The sequence below is a fragment of the Gossypium raimondii genome, chromosome 8 (genome assembly GCF_025698545.1).
Source record: "Gossypium raimondii isolate GPD5lz chromosome 8, ASM2569854v1, whole genome shotgun sequence".
In the NCBI taxonomy this organism is placed as follows: Eukaryota; Viridiplantae; Streptophyta; class Magnoliopsida; order Malvales; family Malvaceae; genus Gossypium; species Gossypium raimondii.
The window spans coordinates 2291293-2318494 of record NC_068572.1 but is presented as its reverse complement, the minus strand read 5'-3'; the positions used below and the strand labels follow the sequence as shown (position 1 = coordinate 2318494).

General features: G+C 32.8%; 2 protein-coding genes and 1 long non-coding RNA gene across 3 annotated transcripts; 1 reads left to right on the top strand and 2 right to left on the bottom strand.

The window, feature by feature from the left end:
- Positions 1-2971: 2971 nt before the first annotated feature.
- On the bottom strand, positions 2972-7693 carry LOC105790215 (hypothetical protein). The gene is made up of 12 exons (XM_012617697.2): positions 7386-7693; positions 6536-6600; positions 6103-6201; positions 5807-5939; positions 5659-5718; positions 5348-5407; positions 4959-5081; positions 4668-4739; positions 4325-4462; positions 4073-4228; positions 3812-3916; positions 2972-3216 (listed from the first exon to the last, which is right to left on the bottom strand). The coding sequence occupies exons 1-12, from the start codon at positions 7608-7610 to the stop codon at positions 3184-3186; spliced, it is 1269 nt and encodes a 422-aa protein (XP_012473151.1). The 5' UTR covers positions 7611-7693; the 3' UTR covers positions 2972-3183.
- A 4128-nt stretch (positions 7694-11821) lies between these two features.
- On the bottom strand, positions 11822-18245 carry LOC105790214 (MLO-like protein 11). Its single transcript, XM_012617696.2, has 15 exons — positions 17203-18245; positions 16644-16701; positions 16280-16512; positions 16055-16171; positions 15847-15907; positions 15562-15656; positions 15375-15449; positions 15174-15259; positions 14115-14164; positions 13876-13916; positions 13551-13721; positions 13417-13452; positions 13264-13331; positions 13117-13177; positions 11822-12494 (listed from the first exon to the last, which is right to left on the bottom strand). Exons 1-15 carry the CDS (start codon positions 17335-17337, stop codon positions 12111-12113), a joined length of 1671 nt encoding a protein of 556 aa, XP_012473150.1. The 5' UTR covers positions 17338-18245; the 3' UTR covers positions 11822-12110.
- A 2749-nt stretch (positions 18246-20994) lies between these two features.
- On the top strand, positions 20995-26296 carry LOC128043094 (uncharacterized). The gene is made up of 2 exons (XR_008198771.1): positions 20995-22119; positions 25494-26296. It is a non-coding gene; the product is annotated as an uncharacterized LOC128043094 (long non-coding RNA).
- The last annotated feature ends 906 nt before the right edge of the window (positions 26297-27202 follow it).

Genomic DNA, 27202 nt, shown 5'->3' with positions numbered 1-27202 from the left:
TATTCGAAGGACGCCGTTCGGGAGGAGAAGGGAAAATTACCCTTTTAATCCCTCCATGTTATGCGCGCATTCAAAAGAGTCTTTCCCCTTTATTTGTTGGTGGATTTACCCCCGAAGTTCCGTTTTAAGTTCAAATTAGTCCCCTTTTGTATATTGATGCTATTAATTAATTTTAATAATATTATCATTATTTTTACTACTATTATTATGTTTAATACTGTTATTACTATTACTTTTTTTTATTTATATATTATTATTATTATTATTATTATTATTATTATTTATTGTTCATTTATTAATGCATGATTATTTATTGTATTTCTTATTTATTATTATCACCATGTATTCATATATACTTTTGACCCCAAGCTTCATTATGTATACATGTACATACAAACATGTTTGTCTTTTATGTTTTATATTTATATATATAGATATATATATACATACGTATAATAGTACCACCCATACATATATCTTTTGCATTTTTTTCTTTATAATTTGAAATACATATATACATATATTTTAATATACGTTCATGTGAATATTTTATATTTTGTAGCTTCAAAATACATTTATATACATACTGTATATTTTCATACATTTCATAATTTTTAAATATACACATGCATTTTTATAATATGTTTTTGTGACTTATTTATATTTGTATGTACATATCTATATTTGTTCACACATTTTATTTTCATAAATACGTATACCTATTCCTTATATTTTAAAATCCTTTTTCAGTATATACATATTTTTTTTATATTTTTCAATACATATGCATATATATATATATATATCTATGTACGTATTCTTTTGATAAATATATATACACACATTCATAGATATCTTTTAATTTATATATATATATATATATACATTTTAATTTATATATATATATATATATATATATATTTTTAATTTTTATGCATTTTCTTATTTGTTATTCACATGCTCATTATTGTTTTAAAAGAATGTTTTCATTCTATTCGTTCATTTATTTGATATTATATAATTGATTTGTTTCTTATGTTTATTTATTTCATTTTTGGTGATGGCTCATACATACCTTATTGAATTTATTATTATTTTGTTACGTGCATTAACATCGTGTTTCATTTTACCCGATATATCAAAATCCGTTTCAAATAAATTGCATCTTGTGTTTAGATTCGAGAAGGTCGTACCATAATTTATGGGGTTTTGATTTTCACGATAAATTTAAATACCCGAATCTTTTCAAACTCAAGTTTTAAACGATCTCGGATATTAAAAAAGGATTGCATCCTAACTTATTGGTCATGATCCCCTTTTTAAAATCCGAGATAGCTAAATATTTTTTGAAATAAGTAAATTTTCGGCATTCACTCGCGCATCGGGAATTTAATATGTTGTGTCCTAACGCATTGGACATGACAATTGCTTTCTCGAGACGAGGATTTTCTTTTTTTAAAAATAATAAAGGAAATATTCAATGTTTAGTATTTTGAGAAATTGTGCCCTAACGTATTGGGTTGTAATTTTTATACGACTTAAACAATTGAATATCCTTTTAAATTTTATTGTGCGAGCTCTTAGATAAGCTCATTTTCGAAGATGCGAAATATCGTGCCCTAACTCATTGGGTGTGACATTTTATCTTTCCGAAATGAGAGGATCTTAACGAGTATCTCGTTTCATATAAGTTTTAAAACAAATGATCGTATTTTAAGTATCTTCAAAATTTTCAATTTTCGACACTGAGACATTAATTAATCAACTAGGTACCAATTTTGGGCGTTACGAGGGTGTTAATCATTCCTCGTACGCAACCGACTCCCGAACTCGTTTTTCTAAATTTCGTGGACCAAAATCGTTGTTTTAATAAAATCAAATCGTTTATTAAAAACAACTATTTTTCGAGGTGATCCGATCACACCTCATCAAAAAGGATTGGTGACGACTCCCGTTTTCATTTCTGTTTTCAAAATCCAAGTCGACCCCGTTTTATCAAAAAATGGTGTCAACAAAAGATATTATAAATTGTTAACATTTTTAATTTTCATAAATAAAATTAGAATATTTTGAATTTAATAATTTAAAAATAATAATTTTCACATTTTTTTCATATATTTTATACCATAGTTTTGTTTATTTTACCCATAAATTTCAAATTAATACAATTTCTTTTCCAGTTCCTTTCAATTAAAAATATACATAAACCTTCTAATGACCCAAAAAGAAGTTTTTATACATGAGATTGGATTTTCAATTTTCTTGATCCTTCTTTATCAACCCTACTTAATTGCAAGAGGCAACTAAGCGATTATATCAAAATTTAATCCATCAATATTCATCTCAACTAGACTTGTTCATGATTCAGGCTACCCACCCGAAATTCGAGAGGGTTTGAGCAAAAATATTATACCCGAAAATGGGTTTAGACAAAAAAATTAGGCCTGTTAAAAATATGGGTCGACCTCAAGCTTGAACACTTAAGGCCGAGCCCAACTCATTTTAAATTTATAATACTTTATATTATGTTATTTTTATATATTATGTAATTTAAAACACATTAAAAAATAAACTTATACTAAATACATAATACTACTCTAATGTAAACATTAAAATAATGTTAATACTATATAAAAATTTTCAATAAATAAGAAATGTATAAAATTATTAAATATCAAAATAAAACAATATAAATATTTTTAAAAAAAATAATATAGACGGACCTAAAATAGACTTAAGTTAATCTTTTACAGATATGAATGGGTTTAAGTAAAATTTTAGACCAGGCTAAATTTAGATAAGTATAAAATATGTCAATATCATACTTAAACTCGACCCAAACACAACCCAATTTGACCCATGAATACCTCCAATATCAACTACTCATGAAATATTATAATTTTTTTTTATCTAAGCCCATTTCGGGCCATCCAAATTAGTATTCATTAGAATAAAAAGTTATTAATAAATATTTTGTAATTAAATTCAAATAAAAATACTTTTATAAGAGTAATTCAACCCAAGTACAAATTACATGATCCAGAGCCGATATGAATCAAGTCTACCGGCTCGTACCTTGAAAAAGTTTATTGAATAATATTCATGCCTAAATCACAAATACAAGATTGGAAAATTGAGTCATAGCCATGGCTATAAATAGATACAAAAATGGGTTGATATGATTTAGAAGAATAGCCATCTCTTCCTTCTACCCCTCTGCAACATAAACACAAAGTTACCAACATTATTATTATTAATACCTAACAATTGAAATGGCATAGCAAGTAGCAAGTTTAAAACTTCCGCTGTGCAAAGACTTCACAATAAGCCTATACCATCCTCATTGCTTTCATAATATTTAATCCCAACCGGAGAGTGAGTGTTGGGTATGAGTCTGCTATTGCTTAGAAGGTTTTTCATATATTTGAAGGATTATACTCTCGTGTTCAATACGTATTCAATACATATGTCGAACAAAGTCCATAATCTATTTGTATTGTTAAAAACTAACATGGTTGATAAAATAACCGACAGTGACATGTGGCATGCCATGTGTAACTCGTACTGATGTATAAGGACTAGATTATATCAGTAAAAATAAATGGAATTTTTAATAAAAGCACCAGTTTGCTCTTTGATTTATCATACAAAGACTAATTTGTCCATTTATTTTTTTAAGTAGAGGGGGTAAAATACAATCCGACTCCTAGTTCGGAGCCTCCATGATACTTTTACCATCAGAGCTGATTATAATTGCATTCAATACAAGACTATAACATAACATTTGTAAGTGAAAAAAGAAAATACAAACCTTTTGATTCCCAGTTTGTGATGGTATTACGATCGGTTGAGGAAGGACGCCATTATCAATGTTCTGAATGTACGGTCGCACCTTCTCCTCCAACATCTCATTTAACTAAACACCAAATATCGGTTATGATAGAAAATACACACAAAAATAAGACATACTGAATCCATTATAGAAATAAAGGAAGCAGTCTCTAAGAGAAAATAAGTTTAAATGTATGTGTTATGATACTTGGACTTGGGTGGCACAAGTTTGATTAAATACCTTCTCTTGACGCCATTTGGTTTCCCATTGCGCATCTAAAAGTTTATCAGCAATTTCTCGTTGAGCATTAAGAAGAACAGTCATTTCATACAGTTTTGCTGGATCTTTAAGATCATCTTCGCTCCACGAAGATGCATTTAGGGGAAGGTCCAGATTCTGAAAGCACCACCAAAGTTTAGTCCGATTATTGCCATTACAGTTTCTTTCTATGAAATATACAAATTATACAATATGACAGCTGAGGATACTCACACCCCAATTTTGTGGCCGTGGAGGAGGATCTAGTCTCATGACTTCGGCCTCCAATGCTTTCTTGGCCTTGTAATAAGGAACATTTTTCACTACAACAGGGTCATCCCTCGCACGAACAGGATCTAGGGTAATCAAGCCCTGTGAATGTTAAACTAGGTCACGTCATGAACTTTCCAAAGAAAGAAACCATATGATATGTTGCTCCAACTATTCATTTTCTTGAAGTAGCCATGTGTGACATAACTATCCTACACATATGACATTCCAAGGACTCATATTGTACTACATAGTTATCTTAGACATGTTACTAAAAAATAAATGCCTACATAAAACATGATCTTACTTCCTGCAAGTGCTCCCAGCCTGGATTTCGCTTTGCCACTACATCCCGTAGTTGGTCATACCGCATTGATTCCTAAATTCAATAGAAAATAAAGCAATTACAAGAATGCTTTGATTAGATAATAATGAATGTCATGTATTGAGTAGTGAGTTCATACATACATACATATTATCATGTAGACTAGATTTCTAACAATATGGTTCACGTTCAATCTCCAAAATGCTATCCATTTATTGCCATGGATTCTTAGGATATCGATATGAAAAAAAGTGAGATCATAGAAATCTATACCTTGTATTGCCACCAAATTTTCTGCTTCACATCATCATCATACTCGAGTCCACCCACAATCTGAGGCAGGGTAAGCAACCAAAAAGCTGCAATGCTGGGGTCTTTCATGCTGTGAACAATGTGCTGAAATGGCAAGTTTGGCGAAGAGATATCAAATTAAATGAGAAGAAGTATATGACAAGGAATCATTTATGGACACTAATTCTAGTACCTTGAGTATTTTGATGGATCAAAGATATGGTGTGCATGGGAAAACAGAAATAGGACTCTTTTCGTATTCTAGTGAATTTAGATAATAACATGTTCATTTTCAATTATTTGATGATACAAAATGTTCTCCAGAAGTTTCAACATTGAAAAGTACGTAATGGATAAGTTAGGATACTTGCCTCATACGGATAGTCCATCTTCCTTAAGATGTTATAGGCTTTCCATGGAGGTTCCATTATCTACAAAAAGCAAGTTAAATTTAAGGATGGGCAACTTTAGCATGAAACAAACAAGAAAACCCGAACAAAGCTAGTAGAAGCACAACTAAAAAAAGGTTGTCGAATGTTCTGGAAATTTACAATCAATTAAAAAAGTTGACAAAGAAAAAAAAGAAAGAAACTAAGTTGTATTTAAACAAGTAGCCTTTTTTATTCAAGAAAATGTAAATCATCAAACGTCCCATACGCTAAGAGTGATAGAAACAACTCACATCATCCGCAGAGATCCTGACTTGTATTTTGCGCTTGCATTCGGGACAGTGCATTACTCCCTACAAGCAACACATGTTTGAACCGAGGATCAAAACCGAAAATTGTCCGGTTAAGAAAATTCTCCAACAAAAGAAAGATAAGACTCACGGTTCCATCACAAGTTGGGCATTCTTTAGACGGCAACGGTGCATTAAGATCAATGGCAGATGGGAGGTGCACTAACTCTGCTCGATTATCAGCAATAGCATCTGCAACACATTCTGCAGTTGCCTTCTCCCCACTGTGAAGATTCAGAAATAGTCAAAATTTCATATTAAAAACAATCATAATTCACATAGCTAAACAAAGTCGGTTATTGAGAATGCGATTCAAATTTCAAACTTAAAAAAAGAAGACTATATAGTTACGACTTTATAGTAAGAAAATAGTGGAGGTTGATTTACCTTCTCAAGGAATGAGTTTTCACTTGATAGTGCACTTTCCCTGATCCTTTGCACATAGTACACCGCAAAGCTTGCCATCCATTGCAAGTACGACAGTTCCTAAACTTGACAGACCAATCTCATGTAAGAAAAGGTAAAGAAATAAATCGAAGACATGTATTCCTTTCAACAAAACTTGGTTCTTATTTTACTGTCCGTTCTACTTCATGACATTGATAAATAATATGGTTAATGATGTGCCAAAATTTCAGTGTTTCTTTAGTAACAGACCATTGAACATATGCCAGAAAGTATGAAACTTAAGTGTAGAAAATTTGTTTTATTTGTTTCTTTATTAGAAAAATGTAGAAGTTGAAGCCATTCACAAGTTCTATGAAATTCAATCAATGATGAGCAAATCCAGGATTTAACTTCTAAGGATATTGAAATGTACCTTTGACATATCACCTTCTTTCCTAGCTCTAAAGCAATATCATAGGTTCCAAAAGCAGCAATAGCCTGCGATGGACACATTTCAGCAAATCATGATTATTAATAGAGAACAGGTTTGGCTCCTCCTTCATTACTTTTTTTGTCCATTATTATCCAATACATGTTTAATCACGGTTCACAAGTTGACTTTCACATTTAATGGATGAAAAATAATGGACTCATCCTAACCTATAAAGAACATACCAACCACAAAAAGATAAGGAAAACTTAGAACCCATTGGAGCAAAAGACATGAAATTTCAACAAAAGCTCAAAAATTTAAAAGAACAGAAGCTACCCATTTCTGGAGATTACAATTATTACACAAAGAACATACCAACCAACAAAAAAGGAAGTGAGAGTTAGAACCCATTAAAGCAAAAGACTTAAAACTTTCAACAAAAAGCTCAAAAACTCAATAGACTTGAATCTACACATTACGGCAAAGTATAATTACAACAAAGAACATACTAACCAACAAAAAGGAAGAAAAACTTAGAACCTATTGGAGCAAAGGACATGAAATTTCAAAAAAAGCTCAAAATTTTAGTAGACTTGAATCTACATATTACAGCAAAGTATAATTATAACAAAGAACATACGAACCAACAAAAAAGGAAGAAAAACTTAGAACCCATTGGAGCAAAAGACTTAAAACTTTCAACAAAAGCTCAAAAATTCAATAGACTTGAAGATACACATTACAGCAAAGCACAATTATAACAAAGAACATAGGAACCAACAAAAAAGGAAGAAAAACTTAGAACCCATTGGAACAAAAGACTTAAACTTGACATAGATGAAAAACTTACAAAGATAGAAGTATGAGAAAGCTTGGAGATAAACTCGGGGATGCCAAACCCACGAGGAGCGGACCCAGCAATGTCAAAGGCAAGAGTGAACGGAGAGAGCACTACTTTGATTGGGAACTCCAAAATGTCAATCACTTGTTGTCCATATCTAGTTGAGAAGAACTTATATTGGGTATCTGCAAATTGCTTTACACTCTTTATAAGCTTCTCCGTTCCTCGGGACATGGCTATCAAAAGTGAAAGAGAAGTGGCAGCTGGGTTTTGGATAACGTCGACGCTTTCAATTTTGTTTCATCTTTTCTATTGGGGTTTATAGAAGCTTTTGGATATGATTTATTCGATGATGGTTTAAGGAAGGACCCGTCGGGTTACCCGAACCCGAATTTTGGATTCTATTTTGGGTAAACTACACCCAAGTCACTCAACTATTAGTAAGTTTACATTTTGGTCCCTTTACTTCAAAAGATTACAAAATGACTATTGAACTATTCAAAAGTATTCATTTAAATTATTGGACTGTTAAAATTGATATTGTATAGCCTTCTTTGTTCACACCACTTGCACCAATCGAAAGTTCTTCTTCCCATTCACGTCTATAATTCAATTTTTTTTCATGAAACAGCTTTGAACATAACAAATCTGCGAATTAAAATCTATACAGCTTTCTTTTCTGATTTTTGACACTGGCTGTTAGATCCACTTGAATCTAAGATATGTTATTATACTTATTGGTGGGTATTAATCCACCATACTAATCGTGGAATCGTTGTTTGAAGCTTACTAGCCAGATTTATTTAAAAAAATTAATAGCCCAGTAACTTAAATAAAAATTTTCGAATGGTTCATGGACTGTTTTGTAATTTTTTAAAGTTGAGTGACCAAAATATAAACTTATTATTAGTTTAGTGACATTGAGTGTAGTTTACCCTTCTATCTTATACCCAAAACTCATAAATTTCTTCCAATTTAAATCAGCTTAATTAATTTCGAAATCAAGTTGAAAAGCTTTTCCAGCACTATTTTTTCCGTCCACAAAACTCAAACTAAAAATTTTCATAAGAAGTATCGAACTTCTTACCATTGAATCCAACAAACATTCAGATTCAAAGATCAATCTTAATCACTGAAGAAATAACGAGACTCACAAATATAAATATATTCTAACACAATATATACTAAATTTGTCACATTTTAATTTTTAATGATGAATTTTCTTTTTCGTTTTTACCTTTTATTCTTTAAAATTAAATATGGATAAACAAAATGACGTAATTTATATATATATATATATATTAAAAGTATATATATTATAAAAAAATTCAATGAAGTAATTTTAAATATATATTTGTAAATTTTAATTATGTGTGACTACTATTATGTTTTTATTTATTGGGATAGAGAAAGTATTTAATTTTTTATCATATTTTCATACGATATGAATATTGGTTAAATTTTATTTAATAAATTAAATAAATATAAATTATCTTAACCATAACAAAAGACGTGAATAGAGAGTTAGTTTGAGAGATATTTACATAGAGATTTGAGATGCTATTAAAGGTATCAATGGTAATTTGAGAGGGTATTTACGTAGAAATTTAGTTCTAAGAATTCAGGAGTTATATAGTAGTGAATAGAGAATTAATTTTGAGCAGATTCTAAAGAAAGTAAAATATGCCGCTCATTTATTAGTCGGAATGGTGAAGGATTTCTGGGTCGGTGCCCAAATTTTCCATACAGCTCCCTTTTTGATCCTTTACCAACTAAGGATAGATAGCATGTCTGTGCTGATAGTTGAATAATCCATTTTCTTGTTAAAAATTAAAAACGTACGTAAACCCAGTTTCTAAAGCTACATGTGTTTTTCATTCAACATTAATGCTACTGCAATTACTTCTAGAATTTGCTTCTTTCATTCCATTCTCTTATGGCTGCTAATAAGCTCTACAAGAATAATCATAGCTATATATGCCCACTACCCACTTTCCTAGGGGCTGAAAATAAAAACTATACAGAAATAAAAAGGCCACCCAACAACTAGGATCACAGCAACCAAAATTATTTGCAGTGATCATCTTGAGATGCAAAATTCAGCTCAACGACCTGAAACTAATAACGGATTGGTTGATATTTGGTCGTACTCTTGTAACTGAACTTCCTTCATCTTTGCCTTGTCGAGGCGTGCTCGACGAACAGCTTCTCCGATTTGGCGATCGTGATCCTTGAGAAACTGATCGGTGTTGCTTGATGATGGAACTGATAGTGGACCCGAATAGTGAAGTTGTTACCCTTTGATCCATAACCAAGCTGGAAAAGCAAACATCATTCAGAAGCATGTATCAGGTGCTTGAAATCGATAGATGTTAATTGCAATGCAAGCAACCAAAAACCGGAATAAACGAAATAGAAGAACCATAAATACCCTTAGGCCATGTTTGGTTTGGCATAGCCATTACAACCCTATTTCGTGGGCCAACTCTAAACACCTGTTTGGTTCAATGGAATGTCTTATTACGGGTTTATTCTATTACGGGCCTATGCAATAAAATTATTTAATTTCTACTCTGTTTCCTCACCACCGATTACTGATTCGGTGTTTAAGGAGACATCACCACAAAAACGCTCCCCACTTTACCCTCTCCCACTTTCTCACCTGAAAAAGCGAACGGACAATCATCTTCATCGCAGCATCAGGTAAAACATTTTCTCCCTCCGTTCCTTCTATATTTCTCTCTTCCAATTTTTCTATCCTCTTTTTCTGCTTTCTTTTTCTTTCTCTCAGTAGAGTTTTTCTTTTCCTTTCTTCCATTTCTTTTTCTTGATCTATAAAATTCAATCGATTTTTGGAAAGAGCAAGAGAGGAAAATTAAATCAAAATTAAATCTCGGTTGTTTAAATTATATTTGCCTATGGGTCGGGTCGTGTCTTGATAAAATTTTAGACCCGTTTGATAGGTTTGGGCCCGACTCGACCCAGAAAAATGAATCTAAAATTTTGTCCAAATTCGACCCCATAAAAATACTAAAACCCGAGCCTGGCCTATGTTAAATTTTTTGATACAATTTTTAAAAAAATATAATACATTAAAAATACTAAAAATATTAAAATAAATGTTTCCCAACAAATTGAAAATAAATTAAAAATATATATACTTAAATAACACTAAAATAAGTGCAATGTAAAAAGCAAATGTCTTTAAAATAGTAGCAAAATTAATAATAAAATAAAAGTTAAACAATATCTAAATAATAACAACAAATAGTCACAATATAATAGTGAGATAACAGTAAAACTGTGAGAAAATAGCAAGAAAACAACATTTTTTTCTTTTTGCAAATTCGAGTTGAGCCAGACTCGGGCAAAAAAACCTTACCCGAGGCCCGACCCATTTTCTAAAAGGGTTTTGTCTTTTTGCCCAATCTCATTTTTTAGGCCCATACTTTTGCCCAACCCTCCCATTTTTCGGGCAAACCTTCTAACTGAGCCGAGTCATGAATAGATTTAACTATAATTTGAACTAAGGGTCTGTTTGATTGACGGAATTGATTTTCCGGAAAATCATTTCCAACTTTTCCAACGTTTGATTGGCGGAAAACATTTTCCATTTGGAAAATAAACTCCAAAACAAGGGAAAATGGGTTATATTTTAGGGAAAATGTCTTACCCTTTCAATTTCCGTAAGACATTTTCCGTGCTCTCCTCTCTATCGCCTCCTTCATTCCTTCCTTCATTTCCGGTAGAAAACTGCTTCTATTTATCGATTTTCCAGTAACTTATTTTTTTAATTATTCAATACTTGTTTTTTAACACAATTACAAATAATTTATTTGATATTAGTTTTTTCAATTTATAACGATTAATATTGTAGCTTAATAATTGAGTATTATTATAAATAAATCATTGCAATATATGTAAAAATAATTTAAAATATAAAATTTATTAATATATATTAATATATGTAAAAACAACTTTTTCGAAAATATTTTCGTGAATCATAAACAATGAGAAAATATTTTACATGATTCAATCAAACACCGGAAAATATTTTCTAGTAAATCATTTTACGTAAAAGTAAAACAGCTTCGGAAAACATTTTATTGGCTATCAAACAGACCCTAAAGTTATTTCGAGAATATCAATATCGGACTAATAAATCAAAACTTGAGTTTCATTTAATATCTATATTTTAATTCATAATCCAAATAATAAAAAAGACCCTTAATTATTATTGTTAAATAGTGAGACAAATTTGTTTTGCAAAATTGTCACTTCAAATTATCATGCTGAAAAAAAAAATTAAGAAAATGTTTTAAAAAATTAACTTTCGGAATAATTAAAAGTTAACTATTCAGACTAATTAATATCATTCTAAAATAAAATAATAAATAAATTATAATATAATTTGGTACTTAAATTCAATTTAAATAATAAAAATATTTAATTTAATATCGGAAAAATGTACATATTAGTCCATGTACCGACTTCTTTTTATATAAATTTGAGCAACACCACAATGTAACTCGATTGGTGTTAAATACAAACAGTTTTTTCATATATTTAGAAGATTAAACGCATATACCTATATGTTGTATACAAATGTTAGATACGAATACTTTTAAAAATCTGAACAACAATAACTATGATCTCATCTGCAAATCTAATAACTATTACTTTGTTATTCACTTTTTGTCCTATGCCTAAAATGATTACACATGTAGTTTTGTGTCATTTTGGCATTGAAGATGATCTTTGGAAATCTTCCTTTTGAAGTTTAGAGATTGTCGATGCCGAAACGGAAGAAGACGGCCTAAGTAACGGTGTACCAACCCGGCTCGAATTTTCGTTAGCAAATGCCGGGGAAGGAGTGGATGTAACGTTTGGTGGCGGTTGCAACTCTACCTCATTGTATGTGTCCTTGTCATCTTCGTGAATATCGATCAACTGGTGCTCATCTTCCTCGAGTGACATTACCGTGCTTGTTTCCGTATGTATGGTTGAATCGTCGGTGAAACGTCCGAGCCTCCTCTTTCTCCTTGCTGCTTTGCCCCATCCATGGATTGTATCCCGTATCCTTTGCGGAATTAGCGCTGCCTTATAGTTCGTTCCCATCTGAAACAATCGAAACCGTTCATAAATAGAGATCAAAGGCATAAACGAAACCGTTTAGATGTTTTTCTCCGTTGAAACGATTCGACTCGGATATTGAGGTAGCCTATAATATCGACAAATTTACTACGAAAGCCTATTTGCAGTTAACCATGGTAGATACGAGGATATGATCTTTCAAAGATTCTCAAAGAAACTTTAAAAAGTAAAAATAACCGATTACATTTTGCACTCTCTACAAAAAAAATTAGGTAAATTAGCCTTGTATCCATTTCTACTAATTAAAACTGATCCCTCTACATCAACATGAGGTACATATGGCACAGCATATGTTACCATTTGGTTATTCCGTCAATCACACTAGTTTTTAAGAGTACAAATGGATGAAATTTTTAATAGAAATGACCAGTTTACTCTTTTGATTTAACAAACCGGGATTAATTTGCCCATTTTTAAATAGAGAGAGCAAAATGCAATCTGACTCCTAATACAAGAGCCTCCATGGTATTTTTACCAAAAAAATCCTAGTGGGATGCATACTTATATCCGAAACTTGTACCCGAGTTTGAATTTGCTTTGATTCTTTTCCTCGAGTGAAAGGGATGTAAACAAGCAAATATAATACCTGAGTGGCCAAAGCATAGAGTGGAAGAGTGATGTAGCTACAAATAAATTGCCCAGCAAACCTATTGAGTTAAAGGACAATCAAGTAAGGACACATGACCAATGAAATCCGCACATTAAACTAGAGAGTCGATAAAAACACTCATACCCCAAAATAAGTCTTATGTAAACAAGCGTATGGTTACGGATGAAGCATGAATCGTAGCCGAATTGCCACTGCAAAGATATCAACAAACACTAATTAACACATGTCTATAATATCAAAGTCTCATCATCGGTCGAGTCAGAGAAGAGAAGGTACCCAGAACCAAAAAAATGAAGCCAGTTCGAATGCATTCTGCAGAGAAATGAGACAAAAATATAATAGTCCGATGAAACATAAGTTGTGAGTAATACAAAATCTTTTTACTCGAATGCATTGTCGTAAACAACAACCTGGAATAGAATGAAATGTATAAGGGACAACAACCATTCCGGCTTCTTGAACCAGAAAAGTTCATCTCGAGGCCTCAGCTTTGCTCCAGTAACATAACCAGTCATGTCGGCAGTCTCTAGTGCCAAGGTTGCGATGACATGTTGTAGCTTTGCGCCCACAAGAAGAACAAGCTGCACATGAAATCTCTTCAAGTGTTAGTTTTTCAATGCATATGCAAGCACCAAACCGAACATATATTCATGTATGACACTCGTATTTAAGTCCTAGTAAAACAGGCAGTGAATCCTGAGAATAATACCCAGCAATAAAAGGGAGAAGACTTACGGTAATGGGAAGGACTGCTATCCAGAAATACAGATTAGACCCTGTAAGAATGGAAAATAGCCAATAAATCATGAATACGGTGAGTCGATGGAACTGCCTAATAAATGAACACACACTACTCGAAACTCCTTTGTGCTTTCAACAACCAGGAAAAATGCATTGATTGGAAGGTAATAACCATGAATAACATACTCATGATAAAACATTATAATTCAATCTCAATTTTTGATGTACAATACCTTTCACGTTGAACAGCATAAACGCGACAACAAATCCCCAAAGCGGAGCACTGCAAAAGATTAAACATAAGAACTTTAGCAATCCGCAATCTAAAAATCAACTCAACCATGAAGCCCCTGATGACATCCAAGCATAGAAATGCACGAGTTACATGATCTTTTACAGTAGTTTCAAGTATGGCATATCCGAAAACAAGATACACAGTTGCCATGTAATGGCACAAACCCACAATAAAAGCAAAAACCAATAGATACAACAACCCCGACAAGAAAAAAATAGGGGCAAATTATACTAGTAGTCACCCAACTATTGGTAAGTTTTTTTTTTGTCACCTAACTACGAAAAGTTACAAAATGGTCACTCAACTATTCAATTTTGTCTTTTTTGGTCACCAGCTGTTAAATGGCAATAGAAAATTGATGTGATAGGTTTTAAAACTAGCATAATGGCAACTTTACCTCTCAACATTTATACATTGTGTCAACTTAAGTCTTTATTCTAAAAAAATTAACTCTCAAAATCTACGCATGGTGTAATCTAGTCCTTTTTGCAATTTTGTATTTTCATTTTTTCTCATTCTTTTAAAATTAAAGAAAAGCAAAACTACAGAAAAAGACCAAATTATACAATGTGTAAATGTTGAGGGTGAAATTTTTCAGAATCAAAACTAAATCGACACAATGTATAGATATTGAAGTAAAAGTTACTATTATACCAATTTTAAAAGCTGCCAAGTTATCTTTCTATTAGCCGTTTAACAACAGGTGACCAAAAAGACAACCGAATACTTGGGGGACCATTTTGTAACTTTTCATAATTGAGTGATCAAAAAGAAACTTACCAATAGTTAGGTGGCTGCCACTGTAATTTACCCTAAAACTAGATAAGGGTGATAAAGCAGCTAGAATTTTCACTTTGGCACTGGTCATTTGATGTTTCAATCCATTTCACAGTTAAAAAGAAACGAGTTACTCCATAGTCCATAGGAACAAACAGGGGCTTTTGGCACAATATGACCAAGAAACAATAAGAAAGTTCCTTATGAGAACATTACTTGCCTAACACCAACAATCCGTTGAAATTCTTCCTCCATAGAACGAATCATATAGCCATGAAAATCGTACTTCGACGTCAGGTTGTGATTCTGCCATGAACACAATAAAAAAAACAAAAGGTGCAAGGGATGAACAGATATTCGTTGTACAATGGACAAAGAAATAATAGTAACTTCGTAATTACAAGGAAAATCCGATTGTTACCATGATGAAGCCCTTGCGGAGAGTCAAATAGTCAGCACGAACCACTGAATATCCGAATTGCTGGAAGAAACATTTCTGCCAGTTGAAAATAAGAACAGCAAGCAATTATGTAAATAATAAACAATTAAAAATGAGTGAAATAAATGAACCCGATTTTCAAAGTATACAAGTCGAGAATGGTGCCTACCACCCAAATAAAAAGACTGTTTTTGGTCAAGTTGTTCGACTCGCGGTTTACGACAAAAGCTGTTTGTCTTCGCATTATCAACTCTCTTGCTTTTGCTGAAGCAAGTAAATTCCAATCATCATTAAATATCTTTAAAACAAATCCTATAGTTAAAACATCCTATTAACTCAGGCTCAGTCTAAGTGTTGGATACTGGTATGCGACTAATACGGTCCTTAGAGGATCAAAGAATGTACCAAACACGGGTATTATCTAAACCAGCCGATAATATACCATTGAACTTACCATTTAATATATCATGTCGATCCATATGAGCTTCATCCTCCCATGCCCTCCAACTATGAATCTATCAAATAGTTAATATCAAAATGTAAGCAAATAATCAACCTAAAACTGAAAAATTCAAGATTTCATCGTATCTATCGGACATAGATAACTGAAACAAAATTAATAGTCCGAGCAATATAACCTAAACAAAATTCAAAGGCCTAACCTTCACAATTGCAAGTAACATTGTTAAGCAACTATATGATACATGGGTGATTGCCATGACAAAAATGAAGCGATGCAACTGCTCAAGACCTTCGTATGAAACAAATGGCTCATGATCCTTAAAAACCAAATAACTTCGAGATGTTAGATCATATAGAAAAAAAAAGAGAATAAACCAAACTAAAATAGCAGAATCTGGAGTCAAATAAATGGATTAGTTACATGCCTTTGCGCAGGTATTCCGGTTCATGCCATTCAACATTCTCCTAAATAAATGAAAATTGGCAGCCGTCAAAAGCTTACGTTCCTTAGAAGAATCATCTTCAAGGTCTTCATCAATCTCGGACTTGGTGCATGGTGCAAAGGTACTATCGTAGAACTTCGATGGAATACAAATATTGGCTATTGTGCTTGAGGTTGCTATTAGAAGGAGTGATATAAAACCAAGCAGCATTAACTCTGAAGACACAAGTCGGACCGTAAATACGACAAGACAAAAGAAAAGGGAACTAAAGTTAGTTTATGAAAAATTTAGTGAAACCCCAAATCAAGATATACCATCCGTTTCGATTAGAAATATACGAAAATACCTTCTTTCATCTTCTCCACTGCCGCAAGCAGAGGTTTCCGATTAGTTTTCCGTAACCACTGTAACAAATTGGTACAAAAAGTCATATAAGATGTCAGCATAGCAAAAACTCTAAATTCCGAATTACATACTATGTTCATATCATATTTAATGAATTTGAACCTGTTCTTGCCCACATAATTTCTTGAAACTTACAAACTACCATCAACACTAGTAATCTCTTAAAAAAGTTTTCGAATTCAAATCGAAAATAAATCGAGAACATGCTAGAAATACCAAAACTTTCGAGCCAAAGGCATACATAGACGAGATGAACAACACAAATTACATTGCTTTTGTGGCAAAGGAACTACAACAAGGCTTGTCGATACATTATAATTAGCCACTTAAACACAACTACTAGCAACCAACAATACATTTACTCATCAAATTAACACAATAAATAATCAAAATTTTATTGAGAAACTAATAGATTTCTACCTAAAAACTCATAATTGCATAATCTCATTCAAGAAAAACTACAAACATGATAAAGGCAACAAAAAACCGGCTTTGCTCACCTTGCTTAACCGGTGAATCGACCGTTCAACGATCAAAGATACCACAACAAAGATTGTCAAAACAGTGGCAACTGACCATGTTGGTGTTAATGCTAATGATCTCATTTCTTTATCATTTTTCTCATCTTCCACCATTTTTGAATACAACCCTTTCAAAACCTTCCTTTCAAACCTAATCCCACCACCAAAATCATTCAAACAAGTGCTGCAACTATGTCTTAAAGTACAATAATCCTACATTAATTTAAACACACAAAAAAAACCAGCAATCTATGTCTTGACTATTATCCTGTCTCAGAAGTTTATCCCACTAAATCTTCAAAAAGAACAAACTAAATATCAACATATTATGTTCGTTTACTTCAAAGAACAATCCAAATCTCCACACACACTCTTAAACTACAGCATATGAACACTTGAATCAAGAACAAGGATTTAAAAGAAGAGTACTTCTAGTTTCAACTTAAAACAACAAAAATACACTAAAAGAATAGCTTTTTCCCCCTATTTTTAAGCTTCTGAACAATAAAATCAAGGCAGAAGCTTGATTTGAGCTATGAGACTTTGAAAAAAACACCAAAAAAGGGGTATTTGGTGGCTTTTTCTTAAATGCAATAATGGGGTTTGATCCAGGTACTGAGTAATTAAACTACTACCCTTATAAACTAAGAAAAAAACAAAACTTTTAAAGGAAAGAGTTAATATTTTCAACAGCTTTTTGCCACTCAAATGCTAAACACGGCTTTTATGTCTAAAGTTTGAACACTCTTTTGTAATAAATGTGTAATTTTTTTGCACTTCTTTTAGACACTAAAATAGATGGAAGAAAACTAGAAAAGACAAGAGGGACTTAAGTGAAAAATAGTAATATCAGATCTCTTTTTTATAGCAAAAAGAAGAGATTTGGAATAAACTTGAAAAACCCAGAGTTGAAATTACAAATGTAAAAATAAAATAAAATAAAAAACTTTTTTAAATTTCTGCACTTTAGGGAACCATAAAATTGGAGTTTCAGCTTTTGGAAATGAAAAACTTTAATGAAGAGGCTGGCAACTGGCAATGCTGATGCACATGGACCTACCCTAGGAGAGATCTCACTGTTCACTTTTATAATTTTTTTATACTTGTATATTTTAAATTTATTTATATTAAATAGAATGAATAAATATTTTACTTTTGGAAAAAGGTCCCTAAAGTATGCTCCAATTTTCAGATTGGGCCCTAAAGTTTTTTGGTCATAAGTAATCTTTTAAGTTGTATCTCGTCCCGTGTTTTGGTCCAATTAGTAATCTTGTCAAAAAACTATGTACAATGATTAGGGGTGAGCATTCGATCGAACTGAGTAAAAAAATTTCGAGTTAATCGAATTGACGAGTCATATTTTATCATCTTAACTCAATTTACATTTTTTTTAATCAAGTTAAATTAAACACGTCAAATTTGATATATTTTAGAGCCTTTTCACTATTAAAACCTTCACCTTTTTATACCTAATCTACATCAAAAAATTTAAATGATTATTTCACTAAAATTTTATATAATTATAATTTTCATCATTTTACTATGTCGAAATTTAATATTTAATTTCCTATTTTTTTAATTTCTCTACTTTTATTTTTGTATAATTTGCTTATTTTATTTTTGTAATATTATTAGTAATTCCAAATTAATAACACCGTTAATTATCGTTTATTAAATTAGTAAAATGAATTTTCTTCGCGGTTATTTGATTAAACATTGAGCATATAAAAATTTAATAAATTATATTCAATTAATAATAAAATTACATTAATACTAGCAATTAACATTGTTATTGATTTAAGTATAATGGTAGCATTATAAAATTAAATGATTAAATTATATTAAATTAAAATAAATAAAGATTTAATATAACATTTGAAATTTAAACTTGACATGTTTTTTCTTAATTTGGTATTTGAGGTTTTTTCTTAATTTAAACACGTCTATATTTGTAAAAGACTAACCCAAACCTATTTTAGGCCCACACATATTATTTTTAAAAGAATATTTGTTTCATTTTATTTAATATTTTATAACTTTATAAAATTTTTATTTATTGAAAATTTTTATATAATAATCTTAACATTATTTTAATATTTACATCAGAGTTTATTATATATTTAGTATATATTTATTTTTTTAACGTACTCTAAATTACATAATATATAAAAATAACACAATATAAAGTATTATAAACTTAAAAATAGGTTGGGTCGAACTTGGCTTGGGCCTTGAATGTTCAAGCCTGAGTTCGACCTATATTTTAATCGCACCCAATATTTTTGCCCAAACCCCCCCCAATTTCATGCGAACCTTCGGGCCTTGACAGGTAACCCTACCCATGAACATCCTCCTACATTTACAACAATATCGATGTGAATCAAATTAAGACTCAATAATAATGAAAATTTATTTTTAGTTGCCCAAATCTAATGGAAAACTTATAGTTTCTTCTTATTATTAAAGTCCTCATTTAATTATTTTAATTTAATTTTTAATTAAGACAGCGAATGTAGCTTCACCACAAATTTCCATACGCGCATCAAGGAGCAATCATCGTCATTATTATTATTTTCTAATATCGGGTCCCACTCACATGCAATTTAAGTTTCATTAATTTAAAAAAATGATTTTCTTTTTCTTTTTCTTTTTCTTTTAAATTATATTTTCCAACTATGAGTTTTATATTAAAGCTAAAACAAAGGTACCTCGCTTTTAGAAACACTGTTTCTGTATTTAAAAAAATGGAGACGCAAAATTCTGGCAATGGTACTGATAGAGAGATCTTTACATTGATGGTGATCGGAATAATAAAAAAGTAAGATTCAAGGAAGCAGTCGATAGAGAAGTCACTAATATGGTTGTTGATTTTGATCAACAGTCGATTATGTCTTTTAAAGACAAACTTTTGGGGGAGGTGTTGCCTCCTCTGATGAGAATCTCGAAGGGAGTTTCGAAAAGAATAAGAGTGATTTTGAATTAATGGAAGAGATGTGAATATGTCTATGGTTAATGGGATTCCGACAATCGCCTTCTCGGATCGTATCAAGGACATATTGTTCAAGGAGATGGAGTTGACGGTCATTCTCAAGTTGTTAGGGCGCACCATTGGCTATAACGTGCTTCAAAATCGTATCTTTAATATTTGGAAACCTGCAAAATCTTTTCATCTAATGGATATCACTAATAGATATTTTTTGGTTAAGTTTCAGGACATTGACGATTATAAAAATGTCTTAATCCAGGGTCCATGGATCATATTTTGTCAATACCTTACGGTACAACCATGGACGAAATCGTTTAATCCAACACAACCTTACCCTAGTGTGGTGATGGCCTGGATTCGACTGTCGGGTCTTCCGGGTTACTTGTACAAAAGACAAATCACTGAAGCTATTGAAGGTTTAATCGGGAAAGTCGTCAAATTAGATTTACAAACTGATAACAGAACCAGAGGATGGTTTACCTACCTGACTGTGTTCCTCAATCTTAATAAACCACTAGTCTCTTAGGTTTTGGTTGATGGCACCATGCAATGGGTTAAATATGAATCACTCCGGATGGTTTGTTTCAGTTGCGGAGAATATGGACATGTTAAGGAGTTGTGCCCGTCGGTAAGGGTAAATCCAGCTTTGGGGAGCCCTGTGGCTGCGACGGTGGTGTCCTCCAGTGAAGACATCGGTGAGGGTGGGAAGGGGAAAAAAGTTGACTACGGGCCGTGGATGTTGGTCGAGAGGAAATCACGGCGTGGTTAACTGGATTCTCGGGCTAACGGGGTAGCAAATTTGGGAAAGGGAACGTTGGGGTTTAGGTTTTCGCCATTGATTGCAGAAGATGTCTCAGGTGGCGGCTTAGGAGGGTCTGATAGGGTTTTTTGGGGGAGAAGGATGATAGTCGTATGGCTGTGGGTATGAGAAGTAATGGAGCTAAGGTTAATACTAAAGGGGTTTTGGGTAGAGTTAGTACTAAAGGGGTTTTGGGTCATGTTGCTGAAGTGGACTGTGAGGCTGAGGCAGGCTTTAGGCCTTCGGTTGGACTTATCTTGGGCTCAAGTTCTAGTGGACTAGGAAATATTGAGACGAGCCAAATTGAGGGGGTATTAGTTTTAAAATGTTGGGGAAAAAGCCTATAGGGTCAGATGGGTTTCCCCAAAAGGATAAAGACCTGATAAATAAATTTTCCATTTCTAAATCTATTTCTCTCCTTCCGTCTGCAGGTTTAGTGCAAATAAAGATGGGTTATGGACGGATAAGTGGGCCGTCAAATGAGAAGCTTGGTGGGCCAAGAGAGGAAAGGCCTGGGTAGGCTGGTCATTTAGCGTCTAATGGGTTAACTCCTAGTGGACTGGACAACACGTTTGTGAATGGACAAAATATTATTTTGGATAAACAATACTTTGGTGGGATGTCTTCTAATGATTTATCAGAAAAGGAATTTGTGGAAGTGCAATTGGTTTCTTTAGGAAATGAGGGAAATAAATTGATTCTCAATAATCCCATGTTCGAAAGCCCTAGTAAAACTGTGGTTAAATTATATACGAATCTTTTAGACCCAAATCACCATTCGGCTGTTATTATTAATGAAAATAATTTTCAAAATCGCTCAAAGGTAATAAGAAAAATATTTTGGTTAATACTAATAAATCTTTTCCTATTTTCAGAGGGCATGGTTCTGAGAATAAAGTTGGCAATAATCGTGGTAGAGCTTCTCTTAATCGAACGTTCAAAGAAAAATGAGGAAGATTAAAAAACGTTGGAATTTCTCGAATTCCTTTGACAGAAGCTATAAGCTCCATGGCTAATCTCATCAATTCGCAAGTTGGGCTTGGAGCTGATGAAACTGGTGGCAGTGCTAATGGACAGATTGGTGGCCTTGGTTCCACATCTGCATAATATGGTGATGTTTTTAATTTTTTAATTTTTAATTTTTATTTTAAATATGAATTTTACTATTTTTTACTGGAATCGTCAAGGTTGTGCTAGTTTGAAATTTCCTCTGGTTTTTAGGAGTATAATAGGGAGCATAAGCCTGATTTGGTTGGCCTTTTAGAAACAATGGTAAGTGGTGTCAAAGCTAATTCTGTTATTGCTAAACTCGATTTTAATTTTTTGCACCATGTGGAGGCTGTGGGTTTTTCTAGTGGAATTTGGATAGGATGGAAATATACTATTTCTGTGGATATTTTGGGTAATCATTCCCAATTTATTTTACTTAAAATTTCTAAAAAATCTTATCGGCAACCGATTTTGGTCACTTTTGTGTATGGTAGTCCTAATTGTCAGAAGCGGAAGTAGTTATGAGAAGCTCTTAAATATACTGTGCCGGTGGATGGGACTCTGTCGTTAGTGATTGGAGATTTTAACGCTATCCTTGCTTCTTGTAAAAAAAGAGGCGGTCGGGTCATTGGGAAAAGATGTGTTCTCTTCAGTGAGTTTATGGATTCCATGGGGCTACATGATTTGGGGTTTAGTGGTCTAAACTTTACTTGGAGTAGAGGGAGAGTTTTTAAGAGACTAGATAGAGCTATTTGTAATGATGCTTGGAGCCTTAATTTTCTTTTTTCAAAAGTCCTGCATTTATAAAAGCTTAAATCGGATCAAAGACCCTTTAAATTAACTCTTATACCTGATGTTCAGCCTTCCTAATGAGGCCTTTTCATTTTTTGGCCGGTTGGGTTGAGCATCCAGGATTTTCGGATTTTGTTAAAAAGAATTGAGAGTTTCTGGGGGATATGTCGACTACCCATGCTACTTTCACTGATTAAGTGAAATTATGGAGTAAGGAGATATATGGTCACATTACACATCGAAAGAATCTTTTGAAGAAAAAGCTAGATAACATTCAAAAAGCAATTGATGGAAAAAGGTCGACTTTTTTAAATCAGGTTGAGTTAGAAATCCGAGAAAAGTAGGAGTCAGGCTACATCATGAGAAGCTTTTATGGAGGCAGAAGGCTAGGTGTGACTGGTTAGTTTTTGAGGATCGAAATACAAGATTCTTTCATAGGCGAACTTTATAGAGAATGAAGCATAATCGTATTGTTGCCCTTAAAAATCAAGTGGGGGAGTGGGTTATGGATGATGATGACTTGAAGCAGGAAGCAGTTAATTTTTATAAAAATCTTTATGGCGATCAAACAAGAAGAAGTGGTAGTCTTGGGTGTGGCGCCTTCCCGTCTCTCGAGCAAAAAGAGATTTAATTTCTTAGTACGCCAGTGTCTAATGAGGAGATTAAAAAGGCCATTTTTTATATGGCACCTTTAAAAGCACCTGGTAGTGATGGATTACACATTATTTTCTATCAATCAGTGGGATCTTGTTGGTCCTTCCATTTGTGAGTAGGTTAAACGAGATTTCTCTGGTGATAACATTGATCCAGACCTTAATAATTCACTTATTGTCCTTATACCTAAAGTGCAACATCTGGAATGTTTCTCACAGTTTTGCCCTATCAATTTTTGTTCGGTCTTATACAAGCTTGTGATGAAGGTTATTGCTAATAGATTTAAAGTGGTTTTTCCGAAGATCATAGCACCTGAACAAGCAGGATTTGTCGCAAGAAGAAACATAAATGATAACATTATCATTGCACAAGAAGTCATACACTCTATGAAGAGTAAGCAAAAGAATAAAAGATGGATGACCATTAAAATTGATCTCGAAAAGGCCTATGGTCGTGTTCGTTGGGATTTCATAGACACTTCTCTAAGGCTGCAGGTATTCCTAACTTTCTTCGTAATGTCATTATGTTAGCTATTTCTGGTTCAACTATGTAGGTGCTTTGAAATGGAGTGCCATCCCAAAAATTCAAGCTGGCAAGAGGAGTTCGTTAAGGATGCCCACTTTCACCATACCTTTTCATTTTGTGTTGGAGTGGCTAGGGCATGGTATTCACGCGGCTATGGTAGATAGTAGATGGTCACCTATCTGGCTGACTAGATCAAGTTCGTCCCTTTCTCATCTTTTTTCGCAGATGACTTGATTATTTTTGGCAAGGCAGAGGAGAAGTAGGCACGGGTTATCAAATAAGTTTTAGATACTTTTTGTAGTGTTTCGGGACATAATGTTAATCTGCAAAAGTCAAATATATTTTTCTCTAAAGGGGTGGATGAAGATATTCCAAGGCATATTAGTGGATTTTTTGGGGTTCCCAGTGGTGCAGAATCTTGGTTCGTATTTAGGGATTCCCTTCTTTAATGAGAAGGTTACAAATAATACTTTGCGCTTTGTAGTTGATAAGGTGCGAAGTAAATTTTATAGTAGGGATGCTAGACAACTCTCTCTTGCAGGTAGAATTACTTTAGCTCAAGCAATCTTGCTTTCAATTCCAAGCTACTTTATGCAATCGATGATGATCCCGAAAGGTTTGTGTGAGGAGATCGAAGTTATGATTAGAAAATTCATTTGGGAATCAACTAGTGGTAATAAAAAATATTACTTTGGTAAGTTGGGATTCGATATGCCAACCTAAATCGCATGGTGGTCTTGGTATAAGGTCTTTATGTGATCATAATACTTCTTTCATGATGAAGTTGAGATTTAAATTAGTTATTGATTATTCTTCTTTATGGGTTAATGTGCTTCGATCTAAGTATGGGGTTCAATGTGGATTACCTGAATCTTTTTTGACGGGATGGTGTTCTTTTTTGTGGAGATCTTTATCGAATATTTGGCCGCTCATACATGAGAATCTACTCTGTTCAGTTGGAGATGGACGCAATATTAACTGTTGGAAGGATTCTTGGGTTCCTAATGTTGGGTCGTTGTACAAAAAGATAGCTTGCAATTCTAGCTTAGATATGGATTGTTCCCTTAGTGATATGGTCACAAAAAATGGGGATTGGAATTTAGATTTCTTCCGTCTTTGGTTATCTGAAAATATCATTCATCAGATTGTAGGGATTCTGCCACCTCAACCAAATTCTGGCATGGATAGAATTATTTAGGGGGGAGTACGTCTGGCGCTTTCTCAATTAAAAGTGCGTATAAGAAACTACGGGAAGACTCATGGAATGCGAAAGAGAGTGTTTGGAAATTACCATGGAAATATCAGGGACTACAAAGGGTTAGAGTGTTCATTTGGCTTGCTATTAAGCACTGTTTGCTCATAAATGTTGAAAGAATAAGAAGAGGATTGGGTTCAGATGCTGCTTGTGGTACATGTGGCCATAATTATGAGAGTGTCCTTCATGTTCTACGGGATTGCACAACAGAAAAGGATATTTGGATGTAGCTAATCCCTCCAGGTAAACAATCTATTTTTTTTTTGCAGGGTATTTATACGATGAAATCAACAAGCAGTAAACCTAATGGGTGGAGTCAATTGGGCTTGTCTATTCAGGATCATCATTTGGCGCATGTAGAAGAATCGAAACCTTTGCATATTTCAAGGTTTTTCGTAGAGTACTGATGAGGTTATCAAAGCCTCTCTAAGTTGGGCAAAGCAGTATGTTTCAGTTTCTGGTTTGCAAGGCATTAAAATTTCAAGATCGAATTTCGTCCCTGTTTCTTTGGATGGTTGGGTCTATTTGAACACAAATGGTTCTATTAAATATGTTGATATGTTTGCCGCAGTTGGAGGGCTTCTGCAAGACCATTATGGAACTTGGATTGTTGGCTTTACAATGTATTTGGGTAATTGCGAAGTTATTGATTCGAAATTATGGGGCATTCTTGATAGGTTGCAAATTGCTTTTAATCGCGGCTTTCAAAATGTCATCATTCGAATAGACAATCTTGAAGCTGTTAACCTCATTCATGAAGGAGTTCGTGAAGGTTCTAATTCTGTTTTAGTTATGAGAATACTTTTGCTTTTGAAGCTTTTGAGCCACTAGAATCTTCAACATATTCCCAGAGAAGAGAATAGTATTGCAGACAGGATAGTCAAACTTAGGAGAGATAGGGAACCAGGGTTGCGGTTGGTTGATAAGAATTATGTGATAAGTTTTCTTAATGTTTGATAATTGGGTTGTAATTTTTTTTTCACCAAAAAAAAAAGAGAGTAGAGAAATTGATTGATTTCAAGTCAACCAAAAAAACATTTAATAGAATATTTTATTTAATGGTCAAAGTCTATCAGAAGTCCCTATATTACTATATAAAGTTCATTTTAGTCCCATTACTAAAAATTGCTTCATATTAATGTGCATTAAAATTTTATTAAAATGATGGCACTGTTAAAATTTACTGTTAAGTTGCTGATAATTTGGACAAAACATATCAATACTAGGGGTGTTCAAACGGTTAACCAAACCGAACTAGTATTAACCAAAATTTTTAATCCTTTAACTGTTAATCGAACCGACTTTTTTTCAAAAAAAATAACCAAACCGAAATTTATATATTATTGTTTTTTTAGTTAAAACAAGTATAAAAGATATAAAGAAAATTGATAATGTTCATTGGATTGAATTAACCAAACTAAAACTGCATATAAATTGTATTATTAATTATTAAGTTCGGTTAATTCAGTTGATTACCTGATTTTGAACCAAATTAACCGATAACCGAACTTCCAAAAAATCATTAACCGACCTCCGACCAAATTAGATCAGTTAACCAAATTAGATCAATTCAGTCGGTTAATTCAGTTTTAACCGAAATTTGAACACCCCTAAATCATATTCAATTGATTTATCTATGACCCAACCAAACTCATAAAAAAAACTCATGTATCTTTAAACTATCATGTGGCTGAAAATATACAGATTTGATGGATTTTTCAACCACGCGGTAGTTTAAAAATATATGAATTTTTTTGGATGGTTGTGTTTTTTATAGATCAGGTCGAGTTATGGATAAATCAATTGAGTATAAATATATTTGTCTAAATTAACAACAATTTAACACCAATCTTTAACGGTGTCATGACTTGAATAAATATTTAATGTATAAGGATTAACTCGAGTAATTTTTAGTAGAAGGACTAAAATGAATTTACATGATAGTAGAGGAGGTCCTATAGACTTTGACATCTATTTA